At 43.1% G+C, this 19,895-nt stretch overlaps 1 protein-coding gene across 1 annotated transcript in view; it reads right to left on the reverse strand.

Annotated features, from left to right (window-relative positions):
• LOC124616170 (ATPase ASNA1 homolog) overlaps positions 1-19,895 on the reverse strand; it is a 79,876-nt gene that overhangs the window by 40,101 nt on the left and 19,880 nt on the right. Inside the window, exons 2-3 of the mRNA XM_047144452.1 lie at positions 17,484-17,631; positions 10,682-10,833 (exon numbers count right to left, since the gene is read on the reverse strand). Of these exons, the coding sequence (XP_047000408.1) occupies positions 10,682-10,833; positions 17,484-17,631 (300 nt within the window). The remainder of the gene's footprint in view (positions 1-10,681; positions 10,834-17,483; positions 17,632-19,895) is intronic.

A 19,895-nucleotide genomic window follows, 5' to 3' on the forward strand; every position in this document is an offset into this window, starting at 1 on the left:
ATCTTTTGTTGCAATTTGTCCAGGAAGTTAGCACAGTATCCTTCAGTAATTGTCTGGCAGTGGGGAGATAACCTACAAACATAATCCTCTTCGCATCCCAGAACACTGATGCCATGACCTTTCTCGCCGAAGGAATTGTCTTTGGTTTCTTTGGTGATGGAGAACGAGCATGTTTCCACTGCTTTGACTGTTTTGTCTCTGGGGTATAGTAGTGCACCCAAGTTTCATCTGTGGTCACAAACTGGCACAAAAAATCTTGTTTGTTTCTCCTAAAATGGGCCAAACATTGTTCCGATACATTCATTCTCATGTTTTTGATCCAGCGTCAAGAGTTGTGGCACCCGTCTTACAGATAATTTTTTTCATTTCTAATTCTTCAGTTAAAATGTGATATACCCTTTCGGATGACATCTGGCAAGTGTGAGCAATTTCACACACTTTCAATCGGCTATCCTCATTGACCATTTTGTGTGCTTTTGCAATGATTTATGGAGTAGTGACATCTTGGCCAACCACTGCACCGATCATCATCTAAGCTCTCCTGACCAAATTTAAATTCATTTGTCCACTTGGCAACAGTTGAAAATGGAGGAGCAGAGTCCCCTAGTGTATTCTGGAAATCAGCAAGAATGTCCTTTGCTTTCATACCTTTCTTTGTGAAGTGCTTAGTCACTGCTCGAATCTCTATTTTTTCCATCTTCACACATCACTACACGACAGCTCTCTTCCAAGAACATTGACATAGCTCGTGTTTACAAGCAACAGTCCAATGAATATCACATGAACAACTCGTTGCGCTAGCGCTGACCTCTCGTGGTGATTCCGAGAACTTTTCAAACCACCCTCATATGATATTGGTGAGGTAGCTAATAAAGATATTGGGTAGTCTCATTATTATTCTCTTATAAGGCTTTCACTGTGTGCCCATGGCAAATGCAGGGAAGAGAAAGGTTTTTATTTGGTTTAAGAGTCATGAATGTTGTGAAAATTTAACAGTAATTGGTGATTGTACTGTTTATCATCATCAATAACGGTGAAGTTGAACTCCATGACTTAAAAAACACTGAAACCCAAAAGCCGAGAAGCAATTCTTCTTGGTGTTTCAGTCCTCTGGGCTGCCCTGGAACAATCACAGTGTGTCCCTCAGTGACTCAATAGCTCCATGTTGTTCAATTACGCAACACAGAACTGCTATGAAGTCAGGTCCACTGCAGGCTGACTGCACATTTGCCCTAATATCACACGAAAAATATATTTTTTTGTCATGTTATCCATCTGCCAAGATCCCCTTTCCTCAGGATTAGGTAGACTTAAGAATTTTAAGTTTCCACATCAACACAATAAAACGAATACAGCCATTTATGTCACTTTTTGATATTTTGCCCGTACTGATATTGACAACAGAAAAAAACTGTCGAAATTCTAAACTCCCAGGATGGATGAACCACCCATATACATCATTAAGTCGTACAGAACCTTCCGTGCTTGAGTCCTACTTCACTTATCTGGATCTTATATATTTATAGTATGTGAAGTTCAGAACTCGAGTACCTATGACCTAAAGGTGTTTGATACACCTCTCAGATATTCAAGAAAACGAGACTGGAAGTTTTCTGAACAACATTAATGAACTGAAGTTAGGACAAGTCTTCAAGGGGTTGCGTGGCTTAATCAATGGGGCTCAAAACCGATAATCGCTGGATTTGCTCATTTTTCCTTTACCTCTGTACAACTCTATCACCAAGGTCATTTAAATATAAAATTCACCATACATTGCTAATTAACACATATATAATTATTGCTTTATATGACAAATGCATGTGAGTGCAAAGAAAATGCAATACTGGAGCACGCCTATAGAAAGAAAATTAACAATACTAATTTTTACCTCTGTGTGTAAAGAGTCTTTGCAGTACATATTTTACTATTAGCTGACAACGGTTGCCCTGACTACTTCACTTTATGATCAGTCCCAGCACAGTAACTCATGAGAGTAGCTGTGCGATACGCAATTAGAAATAAGATGACGCATTTTTCATATTAAATGATAATTAAAAATGTTAATTATCATATATTTGATGAGTTAAATTTCGACCATGTAAGTATCCAAATTGAACAAAATGAAAAAAAGAAAAAATAATCACCAAAAATGAGACTCAAACCAGTGATCTAACGATTACCAATCTTGAACACTACTGATTAAGCCACACAGTTCATCATAGAATCATCCTAAATTTGGTGAATTAACATTTCTTGGAACACTTCAAAGTCAATTTTCTCGAGAATTTTTTTAGACCTGCATTGAACTGCTCTGGCAGATTCATATGCGAGTTATGAACCTCACGAAATAGAGTGTGGTCTCCTTGTATGTTCTGAAAGTTTTTCAACTGAAAAGTAATTATAAAAAAATCTGAATTATAATTTGTTAATGGCTACCTGTGATCCATATCGACCCTACTATGTTTAATGTGAAACATCTCTTAACATCAAATTTTCTTTCTTAAACATGTTATTGAAGTTTCGTTGTTATTAATTTATTGGCACCATAACTATGAGGTGTATTTAATAAGTAATGCGACACTTCTTTTCTCAGACAACTTTAGGTGACAAAACACAGAATGTGATGTGGGACACACTGGAATGTTCCTGCTATAGTCTCTGTACCTTCATGAAGTTACAATAGGTGGTGGCACTATATGTATGGTGTCTGTAACGGAGGCGAGTTCCAAGCAGAGAGCTATCACCGAGTTTCTTTGGGTGGAAAACAAGAGCATTACAGTTATTCACAGGTGTACACACAGGTGCGTGCAGAATGTCTACAGAGACCTGGCAGTGAACAGATATATGGTGAGTCATTGCGTGAGGCATCTCATGGCAATAAGATCGTGCAACCTGACCTATATCCCGCATGCCCGCCGGCTGGCCGGCCACACACAGCTGTGAATCCTGCAATGTTTGAATGTGTGGACACACTCAGTTGATGTGATCAATGGGTCACAAACACCTTACTGCACAATGGACATCTCTGTTAGTAGTGCTAACACACTTGTCCACCAGTTCGGGTGCTCAAAGGTGTATGGTCACTGGGTTCCTTACCGCCTAACAGAAGGCCATGAGAGCAACAAAGGACTGTGTGGAATTGCTTGCACATTACAAGGCTGATAGTGACATTTGTCAAAGATTGTAATAAGCTATGAAACATGAGTTCATCTTTTTGAACCAGAAACAAAATGGCAATCCAAGGACAAGGAGTGGCTCCACACCATCTCTCCTCCAAAGAAAATGTTCAAAGCTGCAATCTCAACCATAAAGTCATGGTGACAGTCTTCTGGGACTCTGAAGGGGTTATTCTGTTTGATGTCCTCCAACATAGTGCAACAATCAACACTGAAGTGTATTGTGCTACCCTCAGAAAATTAGAGGGGAAGAAAAGAAAACGAGAGAGAGAGAGAGAGAGAGAGAGAGAGAGAGAGAGAGAGAGAGAGAGAGAGAGAGGGAGAGGGAGAGGGAGAGAGAGAGAGAGAGAGAGAGAGAGAGAGACTTCATAGTGTTTGTAGACACAAAAATGCAAACTAACATCTCTTTCTTCATGACAACACAAGGCCTCAAAAGTCTATGCACCTGAGAGAAGCTCACAAAACTTCACTGAAGTGTTCTTCCTCATCCACCTGTGTTGCAGTCACCACAGACACCTACTATAGCGGCAACACCGAAGACAGACCAGAGATGTGGGTTGCCGACTCCATTGGGAAGTCTGGCTGACACAAGAGTGTTTACAAGCAAGTACCACAGTTGACAACAAAAACATAGGTGCGGCCAACATCCATCAGAGGGCATCAACCAGCAGCAGAGGAACGGGGCACGAGGATCAACAAACTATTTCCTGGTGATCACGTGTGTGCAAATAGTCCCAGAAATATCCTTCCCCACAGGGCCAGATAAGCCAGCGTTCAGCCATTCAGTGGGCAGTCTCCATTCGCCGAGTACGGAGAAGATCGGCTGGTCCAGCAATGTGCCACCTCAACCATTCTCTCTTCCGCAACAATTGTGATATGTCGCTTCTGTCATGTTAGGTTATCTAACAGCTGCTAACAGCCGACTTTGACGAACAGTTGTACGGGTATAGAGTCAAATGGAACTCTCATTATAGGAATTAGTTGTTATTTGCTGGATCTGTAGAAGGGATCCTTATTGTTTTCGGATTTGAAGAGAGTGTTACTGTTGGTGGCTCATTATAGTTCCCTACATAAAAAGTTGACAAAACGAGTTGGTTCTTGTTCTGTAGATCTAGCAGTGAAGACGAGTTTGTTCGAATTCCTGCATTGCTCCATTGTTTGTTGACATGGCTGAAGGTATTCTGGGTTTAGATGTGCCATTGGCTTGTGTCCTTGAGCTGTTGGATCATATGCAATACACAAATGAACTTCTGATTCAGCGTCGGCAGGCTCTGACTAAAGTTCCCCTGGGGATTCTGGCATTAGCTGCTTCTGCCGCATTCCTGCTGTTTGCCAAGTCTATTGAACCATGGAGTGATTATGCAGCTCGCTTGGAACAACATTTCCTTGCACATGGAATCGTTGACACTGGCCAGCGTCGTGCATTTTTTCTTCCTGATGTGGGTTCTGACATTTATCGTTTAGTGCACTAGTTGCGTCTGGAGTTAGAAACCCATGCTCTCCCTTACGTACAGTTTACCGCCAGTTTAGCAGAGTATTTTGATGCTCAGGTCCACGTCGCAGCAGCTCACCACACATTCTTCAGCTGTCAGAAGCTTCCATCGCAGTCTTACAGGGAATGGATAGCTTGCCCAGGATTGTCAGTTCTCTTCAGCTTGCCCAGGATTGTCAGTTCTCTTGTCCCAATCTGGGATGCAAGCAGTCGTATGGTTCAGCCCTCATTCGCGAAATGATTCTAGTCCCTGCTCGTGCCAATGCCCTGCGAATGGATCTGTTAAAGCTGAAAGATCCCTCCTTGGGCACACGTCTTGACAGTCACTCATGCCCATGAACAGTCTTCCCGTTCGTCTGTAGCACTCCAGGCCTGACCACAGGTCTTTGCCACACTGCAGTCCTGTTGTTTCTTGGAGCTACGGTCGCCAGAGCAGTGGTCACGCCGACAGCAAGCGCCCCACCACTGCCTCCTCCTCCTCCTCCTCCAGAAAAGATTACAGGTTCTTGAGCTCAGCAATGTCAGAAGTTGCCCTACTGTCGTCAATGCTTCATTATGCATCAGCGCCGTGATTGTTGTATCCGGCAGGTGGTATGTTCTGCCTGCAGGACGAAGGGTCACTGGGCCAACATTTGCTGCTCCTTTGTCAATGGAACTGGACCTCATGGTGTTGGATCCTCCAGACTTGGTTTTAGAGGATTCTGACTAGCTCTCATGCATCTCCTTTGTCCAGATGGTCCTCCCACACACAGTGGGATCCATCTCTCTTAGGGTCCAGCTCAACAGGACTCCTCTGTTAATATTATTGACGGCGACTCACCGCCGCATGGGTGCTCCCATGCTCCATCTGTTAGTGACCCCCTTGAAGAGCTATAGTAATGACCTTAACCGCGTCCAGGGCTGGTTCCTGGTGCAGGTACGGTATCTCTCTCAAGTCCTCACCACCCAAGTTTTGGTCGTAGCTGCCCCCACAGCCACTAATCTGTTAGGGATGGATAATTCATTCTCTTGGCCTTGAGATCCATAATTCAGCCCTGGCGGTCCAAACTGTGTCTCCTTATGCTCCTTTACAGGAGCTTTGTGATCCTTTCCCTATCGTCTTCTCTGATTCTTGCCCGGGGATGTCCAGTTTTGAAGCGCACATCTAACTACCTTCCTCAGCAGTTCCGAAGTTTCATAAGGCTCGTCCATTGCCTTTTGCCCTGTGGGACACCCAACACAAGGAAAGGAGCTGCCTTGAGGAGGTGGGAGTTCTGACATCGGTTCACCACAGCTGCTGGACTTCGCCCATTGTCATCCTCGAAAAACCTAATGGCTCCCTCTGTGTGTGTGACAATTTTACACCCACTGTCAATACCTGGTCTGTTACTGACTCTTACCCTGTCCCGAAGGTCGATGATATTCTTTCCAAGTTGGCAGGTGGAAAGATCTTCGTCAAGATTGATCATAGGGAAGCATACCACCAACTGCCAGTCAAAACTTCCTTTTTAGAGGTTGTCATCATCAATACTCCCTTTGGGCTCTTCCGGTACAACCACCTGCCCTTCAGGATCGCCAGCACTCCAGCCATTTTTCAATGCTTTCTGGAGTCTGTGACTAAGAGGTCCCCGGCACTGCCAATTACTTAGACATCGTCTTAGTCACACGGATCTTGGCCCCCGACAGTGTGGAATCTTCGGAGACTTTTCGAGGTTCTGCAGGCTGCAGTGCAATAGGGCCAAATGTCAATTTTTTGTGTCACAAGTGACATATCTCGACCATGTCTTGAGTACCGCAGACATTCACCCAACACTGGATACTTCGAGGCCATTCAGCAGTTCCTGACACCGAAAAACATCTCCCAGCTAAAACTCTCCCAGCTAGGGTCAACTCACCTATTACCAGGATTTCATCCCACATGCTGGGCTCTGGCGGAGCCTCTACTTCGCAAGAATGTTCCCTGGACCTGATCACCGGAATGTGACCGGGTTTTTCAGCATCTCAAATCTGCTCCTCTCACTCCACCATGCCTCGTCCCACATGACGCTGCCAGGCCTCTTCTTTTGGCCGCCGATGCGTTGGATCACGGGCTGGGGGCTACATTGTCTCATATCGCTAATGGTGTTGAGTACCCAGTGGCTTTCGCCTCGAAAACCCTAGCACATGCACAGCGCAACTGTAGCCACATTGAGAAGGAGACCTTAGCCATCATATTTGGATTCAAGAAGTTCCACAACTTCATCTACTCCGCCGGTTCACGCTCTACACGGACCACAAGCACTTGGTCCCAGTGCTCGGTGCTACATCCGCCATCCCAGCCCAGACCGCTCGCCACCTGCAGTGCTGGGCATTGTTCCTTGCAGGGTACACCTACGACATCCATTAGTACACCATGGCCCTCCATGCCAACGTCAATCTCCTTTCTCGACTTCCTGTGGGGGCGGATTCCGGCTATGATGCTGATCTGGTTGCTCGTTTTCATCCAGATGACGCAGCCTCTGTCACCGTGTTGCCACTGAATGCCCAGCACGTCGCACAGCTCACGACCTCGGACCCGGTTCTCCAGAGGATTCTGCACCACGTTCAAATCGGGTGGTCCTCCAATCATCGTTAGGTGTTGGACCCAGAGGTTGGGGCTTACTGGCCTCGCTGCAATGACTTTGCCGTTTGCGACAGGGTGGTTCTTCTCTTAGGGGACACTGATCGTTTGAATGTTGTGATACTGTCCTCCCTCCATCAGCAGGTCCTCGCACTATTATTACTCTGACACTGTGGTATTGTCCTGATGAAGCACCTTGTCCGCCAACATGTCTATTGGTGTGGAATGGACAGCGAAACTACCCACATGGTATGTTCCTGCTCCTCTGGTCAGCGTCAGCAGTCTGCGCCATCACTGAGGCCTTCGATCGCTGCCCCGTGGTCCCAGCTCCAACTGGATTTTGCAGGTCCATTCCTAGGATCCTACCGGCTCATTTTGGTGGACGTCGGCACTTGTTTTCCGTATGTTGCACACATGTCCTTGATGACCACCGTTCACACCATTCAAGCCTCCCGTCATATTTTCCCCATCGTGGGTCTCCCGAAGATGACTGACGGACAACAGCCCACAGTTCACGTCGGCCCAGTTTACTTCCTTCTGTGCTACATCGGGCATCCAGCTGCTCCATACGGTGCCGTTCCATCCCACATCCAATGAGTTGGCTGAAAGGTTTGTCCGCACGTTTATATCACAGATGGCCAAACTGTGCCAGCATAACTCTCAGGCGGCTGCCCTCGACCTCTTCTTGTCTACTTATCATTCTTCTGGTCACAATGGGTCCTCTCCAGCGGAGAAGCTGCATGGTCACCCTCATTGGATGCCCTTGTTATTCCTGTTTTCTGCTTCTCCTTCTACAGTTGCTCCAGTCTCAGTGCAACTGCTGTTGTCTCCGCAGGATCCAGCCTGGGAGTTGGTGTTTCCCAAGGGGCCATCCCTGCTGGCATTCTGCCAAGGTCTCCATGCTTCTCGGCCGCACCATGATAACTGTCATCCTCGACGATGGTTCCCTGTGTCAGAAGCACCTTGACCAGCTACAGCACCATCGTGGGCCAGGCCCAGCACTAACATTATCTCCAGTGCTGCGCCTTCGATCTGAGGTCTTCCGGGAGGCCACCGGCTCATCGGATGTCTCTTTGCTACCACTGCCGTCATAGCAACTGCAATCGTCACCGCTGCCATGCCATCGCAGAGTCTCTGTCGACGGATCCATCGACTATGGATGTCGATGAGGTTCCCCCGCCACCAGCACTTCCGCCGCCACCCGTGGTCTTGTTCCACCAGTGGAACCTGGGACCAACATCGAGATGTGACTTCGCCTCAACCCTGGGAGAGTTGGGGGGAGGACTGCTGCAGTCACCACAGATGCCTACTGCAGCAGCAACACTGCAGACAAACCAGCAATGTGGGTTGCCTACAGCTGCGAAGTCTAGGCGACACAAGAGTGTTTACAAGCAAGTATCACAGTTGACAACAAACATGTAGGTACAGCCAATGTCCATCAGAGGGCATCAACCAGCAGCAGAGGAATGTGGCGCGACTATCAATGAACTATTTCCTGGTGATCACGTGTGTGCAAATAGTCTCGGAAATATCCTTCCCCTTGGGGCCAGATAAGCTGGTGCCCGGCTGTTCAGCGAGCAGTCCACAACTCACACCGAGTGCAGAGAAGATAGCCTGGTCAAGTAGTGTGCCACCTCAACCACCCTCTCTTCTGCAATGATTGGGATATGTCGCTTCATGTTAGGCTATCTACCAGCAGATAACAGCCGACTTTGACATGGAACAGCTGTACGGGTATAGAGTCAAAGGGAACTCTGATTATAGGAATTAGTTGTTATTTGCTTGATCTGCGGAAGGGATCCTTACTGTTTTTGGTTTTGAAGAGTGTGTTACTGTTGTTGGTTTTTTGTAGTTCCCTCGATAAAAAAAAGTTTGCGAAACGAGTTGGTTCATGCTCTATAGATTTAGCAACCTGGATCTCACACCTCACTTCCACCTGTTTGGCTCAATGAAGGATGCACTCTACAGGAAGTAGTACGTGGATGATTGGGAGGTCATTGATGCATCAAGACGTTGGCTCTGATGTCAACCAGTAGAATGGTGCCGTTTGGGCATACTGGCCTCCCCAGTAATGAAGAGTAAGGCCACCACATTGATTGGAGATTATGTTGGAAAAAAAATGGGTTTTGTAGCCAAATGAGTGGGGAACAATATGGTTATTAGAATCCTGAGTAAAACCAACTTGCTTTCAGCAAAATATGTGTTGATTACTAACTGAATGCCCTTCATATGTGAACTTTAGTGCTGTTTTGTACTCCGATTCGTATCTATATTAATGAAATTATGCAATGCTTTCAAACCCATTAAATTACAGAGAGACATTTAGCAGAAACAATAAAGGCGAACACACCTCAAATTACACAAGATTTGTAGAAAATCCACAACTGAGGAGCATGATTAACAGAATGACAACCGCTTTTGTTGTAATAATGATATATTCAATTTACAAACAGTTTTGGGATGTCAAAATCCCACCTTAAGGTGTATAAAAAATAACTGTACTTGGTCATGCATAATAAATGGTCAGGCATCTTAGGCAGAAACTGCCACCATCGAGAAGTGGCACACTACAGATGCCAGCAATGTTTCTAATTGTATTATGTTAACATACTGAAACACACACAGTTGTGGGCAAGTGGTAATGTACCAAAAATGCTGTTAAATGGGATACTAAACGCCATCACAGGCTCTGGAAGCTCAACACGTATTTATCAAATAAACACACAAAATTACAGCTAAACAGCTCAAAATTCTTTTGCTTCGACGTATGTGCATTAGATACTTCAACAAAAATCGTAACCAGTTTGTTCCTAAGGGTTGTCAGCAGCTCATGGTCTTGTGGACACCATTGCTGACTCTCAATCACGAGGTCCCAAGTTTGACTGCCACCTGGTCAGGAATTTGCTTTGCCCAGGACTCTCTCTCTCTGTGTGTGTGTGTGTGTGTGTGTGTGTGTGTGTGTGTGTGTGTGTTTTCCTCATCTTCTAGATGCGTAAGTCGCTGAAGTGGCGCCAAGTAAAGACTTGCACCAGGTGGTTGAACATCTCAGATGGGGTCTCATGGCCAATAGTGCCGTATACCTATTTCATTTCATGTAAGCGTTAACATGTAAATACATGAACCAATTCACAAGCTTGGAAAGATGGCCAAAATAAATTCTGGAATCAATCACAGGGGAAATATGTCCCTTTATAAATTAAAGTCTGTGCAGCATAAATTAAAACTGAACATGCCTGTATGCGAAATAACTGTAGCACTGTACATATAAATCATCGTCGATGGGCTTGGAGTGTAGTCTTACCTTCTTTTAGCCGAACGATTTGCTTCGCATTGATGTGAAAAACAAAGTGCGCAGTCTGCATTATAAATAATATTGCAGTAACATACTATGAATTTAAATAATACTAGTGCATCTCCAACATTACAGAAACTTACTTCATAACTTCTGCATAGCTCATGGCTTCATCAATTCCAGGAAATGCTCCAACTATTTCCTGCATAACACTCTTACTTAATTTCATGGCTTCATTGTCCCCCTCAAAATATTCTTCTGGGAGTTCATTGAAACCTACATTTGGGTCAATCTCCTGGAAAGCAAACAAGAAACACATAAATTAGGAAGAGTACAAGATCTTACTGAGCACCATACACATTATTTTCCAAACGTACAATATAAAATGGTGTCAGAACTAAATTAGTTACATAAGTAGCTTCTTTAAAAAAAATACAAAATTAACCACTGTTTTAAAAGGCTTCTGCTGAGTGCCTTCAATAATGGTAAGAAACAATTCTGAGCCAATGTTACTAATGTTTTGGCATGTACTTGAAGATAATTGCCAAATAGAGCTAGTGCATGCTCTGTGCATCGCCTAACAACATTGAGGTACTTTGTAATTAAAGTTGAAACAAATGACCCCTCTGTCACAATTTTTAGACTTATGAACCAGGTTTCAACATTTCTAAGAGTGCCTTAATCAGAATTTAAATGTTTAAAGTGGCCTATAACATCAATACAAATTTATGGGAAAAGAAATTTTTTATATAAAAGTGTAAGTACTGACTAACAATACAAGACAGAGGCAGTACTTACAAGTAACATATAAAATAAGTAACAGGCCAGAAGGGCTTTAGTCACAATTTAAAAAAGACTGCATGAAGGCCAGCCACTATGGGCTGCTCATATCCATAAAGCCACAGGTAGCAATGGGCTATAAGTAGGCTATTTAACATTTAAAATATAGACAGCTGAATGTTAAAATGAACAGTATTTAGTTGCCGCTGCCCCTGTACTGTGCACACGCAACTATTTGTCTGTGTGCTCCCACAATGTAATAAGGACTGCAGAGAAAATGGTGGGACATATAGCCATGTAGAACGAAGGGTGATGGATGGAGGAAGTTCCTTCTTGCATTACAAGATGGTGGTCGAGACCAGGGTGACAACCTAACGGAAAGCTGTTAGATGATATTACAAAACACAAAAGAGCAAGATGGATTAGCCTGGAACATGCATTTATATTGCACCAGGTGTCAAATGGCAAGTGCTGCTGCTGCTGCTAACAATGATGATGATGTACAATTGCATTTTAGTGTAAAAGTCTAACTTTGTATAATTATTGTCTTATTCTCTAGCTTTCTGAACTGTTTCCCCCCCCCCCCCCTCCCCAGACATGGACATGTATTAAGTACAGTGAAGGTGGAGGGGTCAAGGGGGAGAAAGGGAAGGAAAGTAATATTTGGTAAAGAACACACTAAGCATGACAAGAAGGTATTTCTGACACTTCCTGAACAGTATTTAGATTGAAACTGTGTGCAAACTGGGATTTGAACCTTGGACATTTGCCTTTCATGGACAGGTTATCTACCAACTGAACTATCCAAACATGGCTCATGACCCAGTAGGGAGACAGAGATTATGTCTGTCTTCACATCACATAGGTCCTTATCTTAAATTTCTGCATTACAACTATGGCCACTGTTTCACTATAGTACAGTGAACGTGGAGGGGGGAAGGGGGAGAAAGGGAAGGAAAATATTATTTGGTAAATAACAAATTGCGAAGGTGCCTTGTGAAGATAGGAAAGTTTGGTTTTCCCTTTCCCACAGCTTTCCTAGTTTTCTTTGAGGATGGTGCCACAGCATCGGTATGATGTTCCAAGTGTGTGGCATCAGCACATTCCTTTCAGCATGTGCAGGGCCAAAGGCTTGAGATTTCTGCCAACTAAAAGTTAGGATGAGAGCACAAGATGGGGAACATGCAGAAAAGGTGGAGAAGATATCTTCATTACCTGCCTTGGTTTATTGGGGGTTAAGGGACTAAACAGCAGATTGAACAGCCCCTCGGTCAAGAGATAGTTCATCTGGAATTAGTGACATTAGCCAGAAATTTGATCAAATTATTAGAATATGCGCAAGTGGAAAACTTGAGGACCTGAAAGCAATATTGATGTCAAACCCGAGGGATAATTTAGAAACAAGTAAAAGAATATGACTGAGGCCTTTACACAGGTCAGAGCAGACAAGGGGTCTCCCAGGGCTCATCTGTGGCAAGATAAAACCCACCTTCATCTGACCTCGGTACCAATTCAATTAAGGGTAAAGACAATACTACAATAAAGAAAAACTTTCTAACATACTGGATATCAGTTGGGCCACCAATAATACACTACTGACCATTAAAATTGCAACACCACGAAGATGATGTGCTACGGATGCGAAATTTAACCAACAGGAAGAAGATGTGTGATATGCAAATGATTAGCTCTTCAGAGCATTCCCACATGGTTGGCACCAGTGGAGACACCTGAAACGTGCTGAGTGAGGAAAGTTTCGAACCAATTTCTCATACACAAACAGCAGTTGACCGGCATTGCCTGGTGAAACGTTGTTGTGATGCCTCGTGTAAGGAGGAGAAATGCGTACCATCACGTTTCCGACTTGGATAAAGGTCGGATTGTAGCCTATCGCGATTGCGGTTTATCGTATCGCGACATTGCTGCTCGCATTGGTTGAGATCCAATGATTGTTAGCAGAATATGGAATCGGTGGGTTCAGGAGGGTAATACGGAATGGCGTGCTGGATCCCAACGGCCTCGTATCACTAGCAGTCGAGATAACAGGCATCTTATCTGCATGGCTGTAACGGATCGTGCAGCCACGTCTCAATCCCTGAATCAACAGATGGGGATGTTTGCAAGACAAAAACCATCTGCACAAACAGTTCGACCATGTTTGCAGCAGCATGGACTATCAGCTCGGAGACCATGGCTGCGGTTACCCTTGACGCTGCATCACAGACAGGAGCACCTGCGATGGTGTACTCAACGACGAACCTGGATGCATGAATGGCAAAACATCATTTTTTCGGATGAATCCAGGTATTGTTTACAGCATCATGATGGTTGCATCCATGTTTGGCGACAGCACGGTGAACGCACATCGGAAGCGTGTATTCGTCATCACCTGGCGTGATGGTATGGGGCGCCATTGGTTACACGTCTCCGTCACCTCTTGTTCGCATTGACAGCACTTTGAACAGTAGATGTTACATTTCAGATGTGTTACAGCCCACGGCTCTACCCTTCATTCGATCCCTGCGAAACCCTACATTGCAGCAGGATAATGCAAGACGACACGTTGCAGGTCCTGTACGGGCCTTTCTGGATACAGAAAATGTTCGACTGCTGCCCTGGCCAGCACATTCTCCAGATCTCTCACCAATTGAAACTGGTCAATGGTGGCCGAGCAACTGGATCGTCACAATACGCCAGTCACTCCTCTTCATGAACTGTGGTATTGTGTTGAAGCTGCATGGGCAGCTGTACCTGTACACACCATCCAAGCTCCGTTTGACTCAATGCCCAGGAGTATCAAGGCCGTCATTAAGGCCAGAGGTGGTTGTTCTGGGTACTGATTTCTCGGGATCTATGCACCCAAACTGCATGAAAATGTAATCACATGTCAGTTCTAGCATAATATATTTGTCCAATGAATACCCGTTTATCATCTGCATTTCTTCTTGGTGTAGCAATTTTAATGGCCAGTAGTGTAAAATAGGGCAAAAGAAATAATCAGGTCAATAGGTGGTTGGAGCCCAGGCGAGTCCCCTAGGGCTTTGCATACGACGAGGGCTGGCCCACCCTCGATCTGCTATAGATAAAGTGTTAAAGAGGGTAACAGCACCAATCATTCACTGGAGTGCTACCCCTTAAAAAGAAAATAGAGTTGCAGTAAAAAGGGACTAACACACCTAAAAGTAATTAAAACAGAATTAAAGAGGGATAACCTCATGTGAACACACACACACGCACGCACACAACCACGCAGACACTGACACTAGAACAGCTATGATAAGACTCATAAGTTGTATCTGAGAATAAAAACAATTTTTACAGAGAAAATGCAGAACAGTTCAACTTCACTCACTCCAATCATTCATTCTTACTGTGTCTGCTTAGATATCTTGCCTTAGCACGAAGTCACTTAAAAGTTATGAGGGTGGTCTGTGAAGGGTGTCACTTGAAGTGTTCCAGGGTCCTTCAGTGATCCTTAATAGCTATTGCAATATCTTTAGTGTACCACACTGGCCAGTGACAATGTGCCTGCACAGAAAGGGGAACAACAGACCGAGTGGCACAAGTGATCACGTCAGAAGTCTTCCACAATCTTGTTGATGCAATCTAGCAGAAAGTGAAGGTGGCAGCAGATGTAATACATCACTCAGCTGGCCCTTTGAAGTGCCCAAAGTGGTAAGGGTTCTTCGGACAGTGGCAATGAAGCAACAGGTTCATAGGAAAGTTGTTGCCGTTACAAAAATAGTTGTGCAGTGACCTTTGCAGTGAAGCCATTATACCAGGGAGATGATGATGATGATGATGATGATGATGATGATGATGATAGGTCGATAGCTGCTGTAGGCATCACCAGAATGGGTAGAGTACTGTCATTGGGAAGAGGAAGATCAAGATTAGAAAGAAGGTGGTCAATCAGAAGGCCTCTACCAAATGAAGTGTTACATCCCCACAGGAGGTGGTATGTATTCATACATCAAGTAGAAGAAAAGCAGAGAGGGGGCAAGGGGAAGTGGTTGCAATAAGATGATCATCTGAAGAAAATGCCCCCTGCCGGGAGGTAAATAAATAATACAAAAGGTGATTTCTGGGGTTGTCTGCAGTCACAATGCTATTGCTTCCAACATGGTATGGAGGAAAACCCACTTACTAATTACATCTGTACAACCCAATGTACAGACCCCTCTCCACATTCTCTCTCCGGTCTCTTGTCAATGGTGCATGTGGAACATCATCAATGAACATTTACCAAAGTAAAATGCCAAACAACCATATTAGTTGTCAAGTCTTCAAAGTAAACACTAAAAACTGAATTCATGGAATCCAGATGTTGATGGCTCCAGTTATGCAAGTATGATATATCTGATTATCTGTACATGGTGTGCATAGGGGTCTGAAGATGTTAATGGGATGCAGAAACTGGCTGCCTAAATAAACTAACTTCTCAAAACATATGGCTGTTTGGCAATTTCCCTTGGTAAGTATTTGACCAGCTGCTGTCCTAGATCAACAATGAATCAACTGAGTTTCAATGAAAATTGATTCCGAGTCCACCAACATGAGAGATCTGGTCCCTCTGGTGTCAGAGTAGCCTTCTCCCGAGATTTTTTTTCTTTCTCTTATTTACAACTTTTGACAGTTGACAATCTTATGATGGCTTATCGATTATGGGTGTCAGAATAAAAGGAGAGTGGGTAGCCCTGGGATCTTCCGCTATTGGCTGGTGTTGGGTTACTGATGTGTGTATTTCAGAGGAGAAAGTTCCCAAAAGGGAGCCCTGTCACCAGTAGACAATGGAGGATGATGCTGCTTCTCTTGCTGGACGTGGGAAGCAGTTCTCAAAGATCGTGCTGCAAGGACTGCAAGAGGCGAGGGCCTATCACCCCCCTGGACAAGTTTGTGTGACTAATAGAGATCGACATCAAGTGCGTAAATATGCGAAGTATTGCCATTGGTCTGACCGGAGTAGCAACAAAAGTCAATATCACTGAGAATGGATACAAAAGATAGTACACTTTCCAAGCTTCAAATTAGGAGAGGTGATCTCAGAGGTTTAATTCCTGGATTTTACATTCCTTAAATTAGGTGAGCACACTTCATGGGTAGAGAAGTGTAGTCATTCCCACACTGACAGTGGTGGTGGTAGCCCACAATACGAATTTTCATGAAATTGTTGGCCACAGTCTCCACAAATTGGATCACCTGTTCACTGGGAAGAAGAATTTTTTTCCATCAGTGTATTATCCACATACACAATCCTGTGCAACAAACACTTTCTTGTTCAATGAGAAGATACTCCCAAAATATGACGCCATAAGACATTAGGGGATGAGTTTGGAAGTATAAAAAGCTCTGCAGCATGTTACTTCCAGTTCAAATTCTTATCAATATGAACATGTAACAATCAGAAAATTTTGCTTCATTTACTGATTTACTCTTGTCCATTATTTCTAATGGTATGCTCAGCACTTGTGCAGTACAGAACTGTATATACAGTGTTTCATCTAAATGCAATGACAGTCCACTTATAGAGAATCAGTTATTACAAGAAAATTTTATTTATATTTTCCTGTGCTTGAGTTTTTCTATTATTTAAAATAGAATGCAGGGGCATACAGAGAAAATATGGAAGGATCCTTTAACAAACTCTCTTAATATTCCTTTAACTTCTCACTACGCAATAACACCACTGCCAATAAGCACTCACTCAACATCACAGTTCATCTCATAAATTCTATTTTTCAGCTGTAAACTATAAAGCCAACAGCTTTTTAAAGATCAAGTTGCACTCCAACATTCAGTCATACTTTCTCCCTTCACAATTTTCTCTGTAAATGTTTCCTATTTTTCTTTAAAGTTACGAACAGTTACTTAGTTATTATTGTGCATTGTTTGACAACGAAAGTTCTCTTCCCCCAGTGTTATCATAACTAATACAGTTGCACTAGAAGAATTTTACACAAACAAATATGTTTTGCTTCAGCTGAAAAGGTCTTTTGATGTTCTATCTGGAAATTATACCTCAGTTAAAGCATCATTTGCCTTGAAAAATTGTTGGAATAGTAAAACTGTCATGCAATATCAGAAGACAAAATCACATAAACCACATTCAATGAGATGCACATACTCTTGAATTATCTGTCCCATGGTGTTACATTTTCTTATTACCATTGCGAACAAGTTGTCAAATCCTTTAACCTTGGTGGGAACTTTAGAGAACTTCTGATCAAAAGCATCTGATATATTATGTGCAGGATCTGTAGATATGATGAGAACACTTTCTCGTACTTTGGAAAGCTGAACAGCCAGGCTGCAACTGCAACAAAAAATTGAAGTACATTCAGAGATGCTTGACATTTTATTACAGTTTTATTCCTAAAAACTGTATGTAGGACTGATAGTGCTACTATGGTAAGTCAAGTTAATAATCAGACAGCTAACAGTATCTCTTCGATGAATATGAATATAGGGAATCTAATGTCGGTCTATATAAAATAGAAACATTGCTCTGGTGAAGTCTGCTGTTAATAGCAATGACATGACACAAATACAATTTTCACAAGTTTTCTACAGACATTACAAGCAATAGAATGGAATCTTACACTGTGCAATAAAATATTTTAATAACTGAGACCACTATAAGGCACTAGAATAACAACTTGTAGGTATTTGAAGACTAACATTTTTACAGACAATACCTTTTACGAACTACACCATTTTTTAATGTTTTGTTGTTGAAAAAGACTAGAATATACTTCCCTCCAAGTTAATTTGAAGGTAACATGTTATTTGTGGAAAGTATATACTTCCCTCCAAGTTAATTTGAAGGTAACATGTTATTTGTGGAAAGTATAACACCAGCAAAACAAGAAGAAAAGCTAAAGGTCTGATGCTCAAATATACAATCAATTAGAAAAAGACGTGCCTCTCTAGTCTCACACAATGTTTATGTTTGTCATTAGTGTTCTGAATTCAGATTATGTGTCGATACAGTTGCAAAGTTGGAAATATCCAGTGACCACATTTAGGCTGGTGTGTACACAGACCACAGTAGTAGACAGACAAATAATACATTTTCCAAGAACACCAACTACATCAGAAAATGTGTCACCATTTTCTGCTGCCAAGGGCTCTTTGGACGTCAATTGCGTACAAACCAAAAAGAGTTCACTAAAGATCATAAGCAAAGATAATGAAACCCAAAATATGCTAAGATGTGATCAGTCCACTTCATCCAAACTGACGTATAAAATTATTTAATTGGATAGATAAAAAATCTACTCACCAAGCAGTAGCAGAACACACACATAAAAGACTGTTGTGATTAGCAAGCTTTCGGAACCAATGGCTCCTCCTTCAGGCAGAAGGGTTGAAGGGGAAGGAAGAAGGGTGAAGGAAAAGGACTGGATCTTGGGAAAGTCACCCAGAACTGCAGGTCAGGGGAGACTTACCATATGGGATGAGAAGGGAAGACTGATTGTTGGGGACTGCATCAGACGAGATTTGAAAACTTGAGAGCTTAAAGGTGGAAGACAGGGTAATAGGCAAGACAGAGATTACTTCTAAAACATCGTGCACGAGTTAATAAGAGTGAGAAGCTAAGTGCATTGTGCATAACAGAGGTGGGAGTGGGCGGTGAAAAATAGACAGGAAAAACAAAGATGCAGAAAACTAAAATGGAGTGAAGCAAAGAGTAGTTTACAGTGAAGAAAAGCTGAGACAGAAGAAATTAATGTAAATTACAGCCAGGTGGGTGGTGAGAACCAAGGACATGTTGTAGTGCTAGTTCCCACCCAGGGAGTTCTGAGAAACTGGTGTCTGGGGAAGAATCCAGATGGCACGTGTGGTGAAACAGGCGCCGAAGGTCACGAATGTCATGTTGTAGAGCATGCCCTGCAACAGGATATTGCGAGTTGCCAGTATATACACTCTGCCTATGCCCGTTCATCCTAATTGATAATTTGGTGGTAACCATGCCAATGTAGAAGGCTAAAAAGGACAGCAGAGACTGGTCAGCAATAACATTTTCCCTTTGTAAGGGAAGAGTGATTATTTGGCACTGAAATTGGGGGTAAAGGCACCAGCACACAAGGCAGTAATCACTTCTTTGCACCCCAACAGAACAGAGTCATTGCTCCAAACACAATATACAATGATGCCATGACTGATTATAAGGACACAAGGGTGCACACAGTGCAGCAACATAATGGTGGACCAGCAATTCAGCTCCTTACTTTTGACATCTGACGACTTCATTACAAACTATACCAATTAATGGATGTTTAGTATTTTTCCCAAAAAATCTCAACTAACTCCCATATTATTTGTGTCTTTCAAAGAGTAACACCAAATTCACAGCATTACACTTCAAATATCTACAAAGGAAAGATTTAATTGAGACAGAACTGCCTGTACAATGAGAAACACAGTAGAAAAAAAATGGTGATGCCTTTAGCAGTAAAACAGAAATTAGATATAAGATATTGTTGGTTAGCAGGAATATAACCTCAAGAAATTCACTGAAGGGAGTGGAACAAAACAAATATTACTTGTCGATGCGTAACACTCAGATTAGCTCAT

The sequence above is a fragment of the Schistocerca americana genome, chromosome 5 (genome assembly GCF_021461395.2).
Source record: "Schistocerca americana isolate TAMUIC-IGC-003095 chromosome 5, iqSchAmer2.1, whole genome shotgun sequence".
NCBI classification, from domain to species: domain Eukaryota; kingdom Metazoa; phylum Arthropoda; class Insecta; order Orthoptera; family Acrididae; genus Schistocerca; species Schistocerca americana.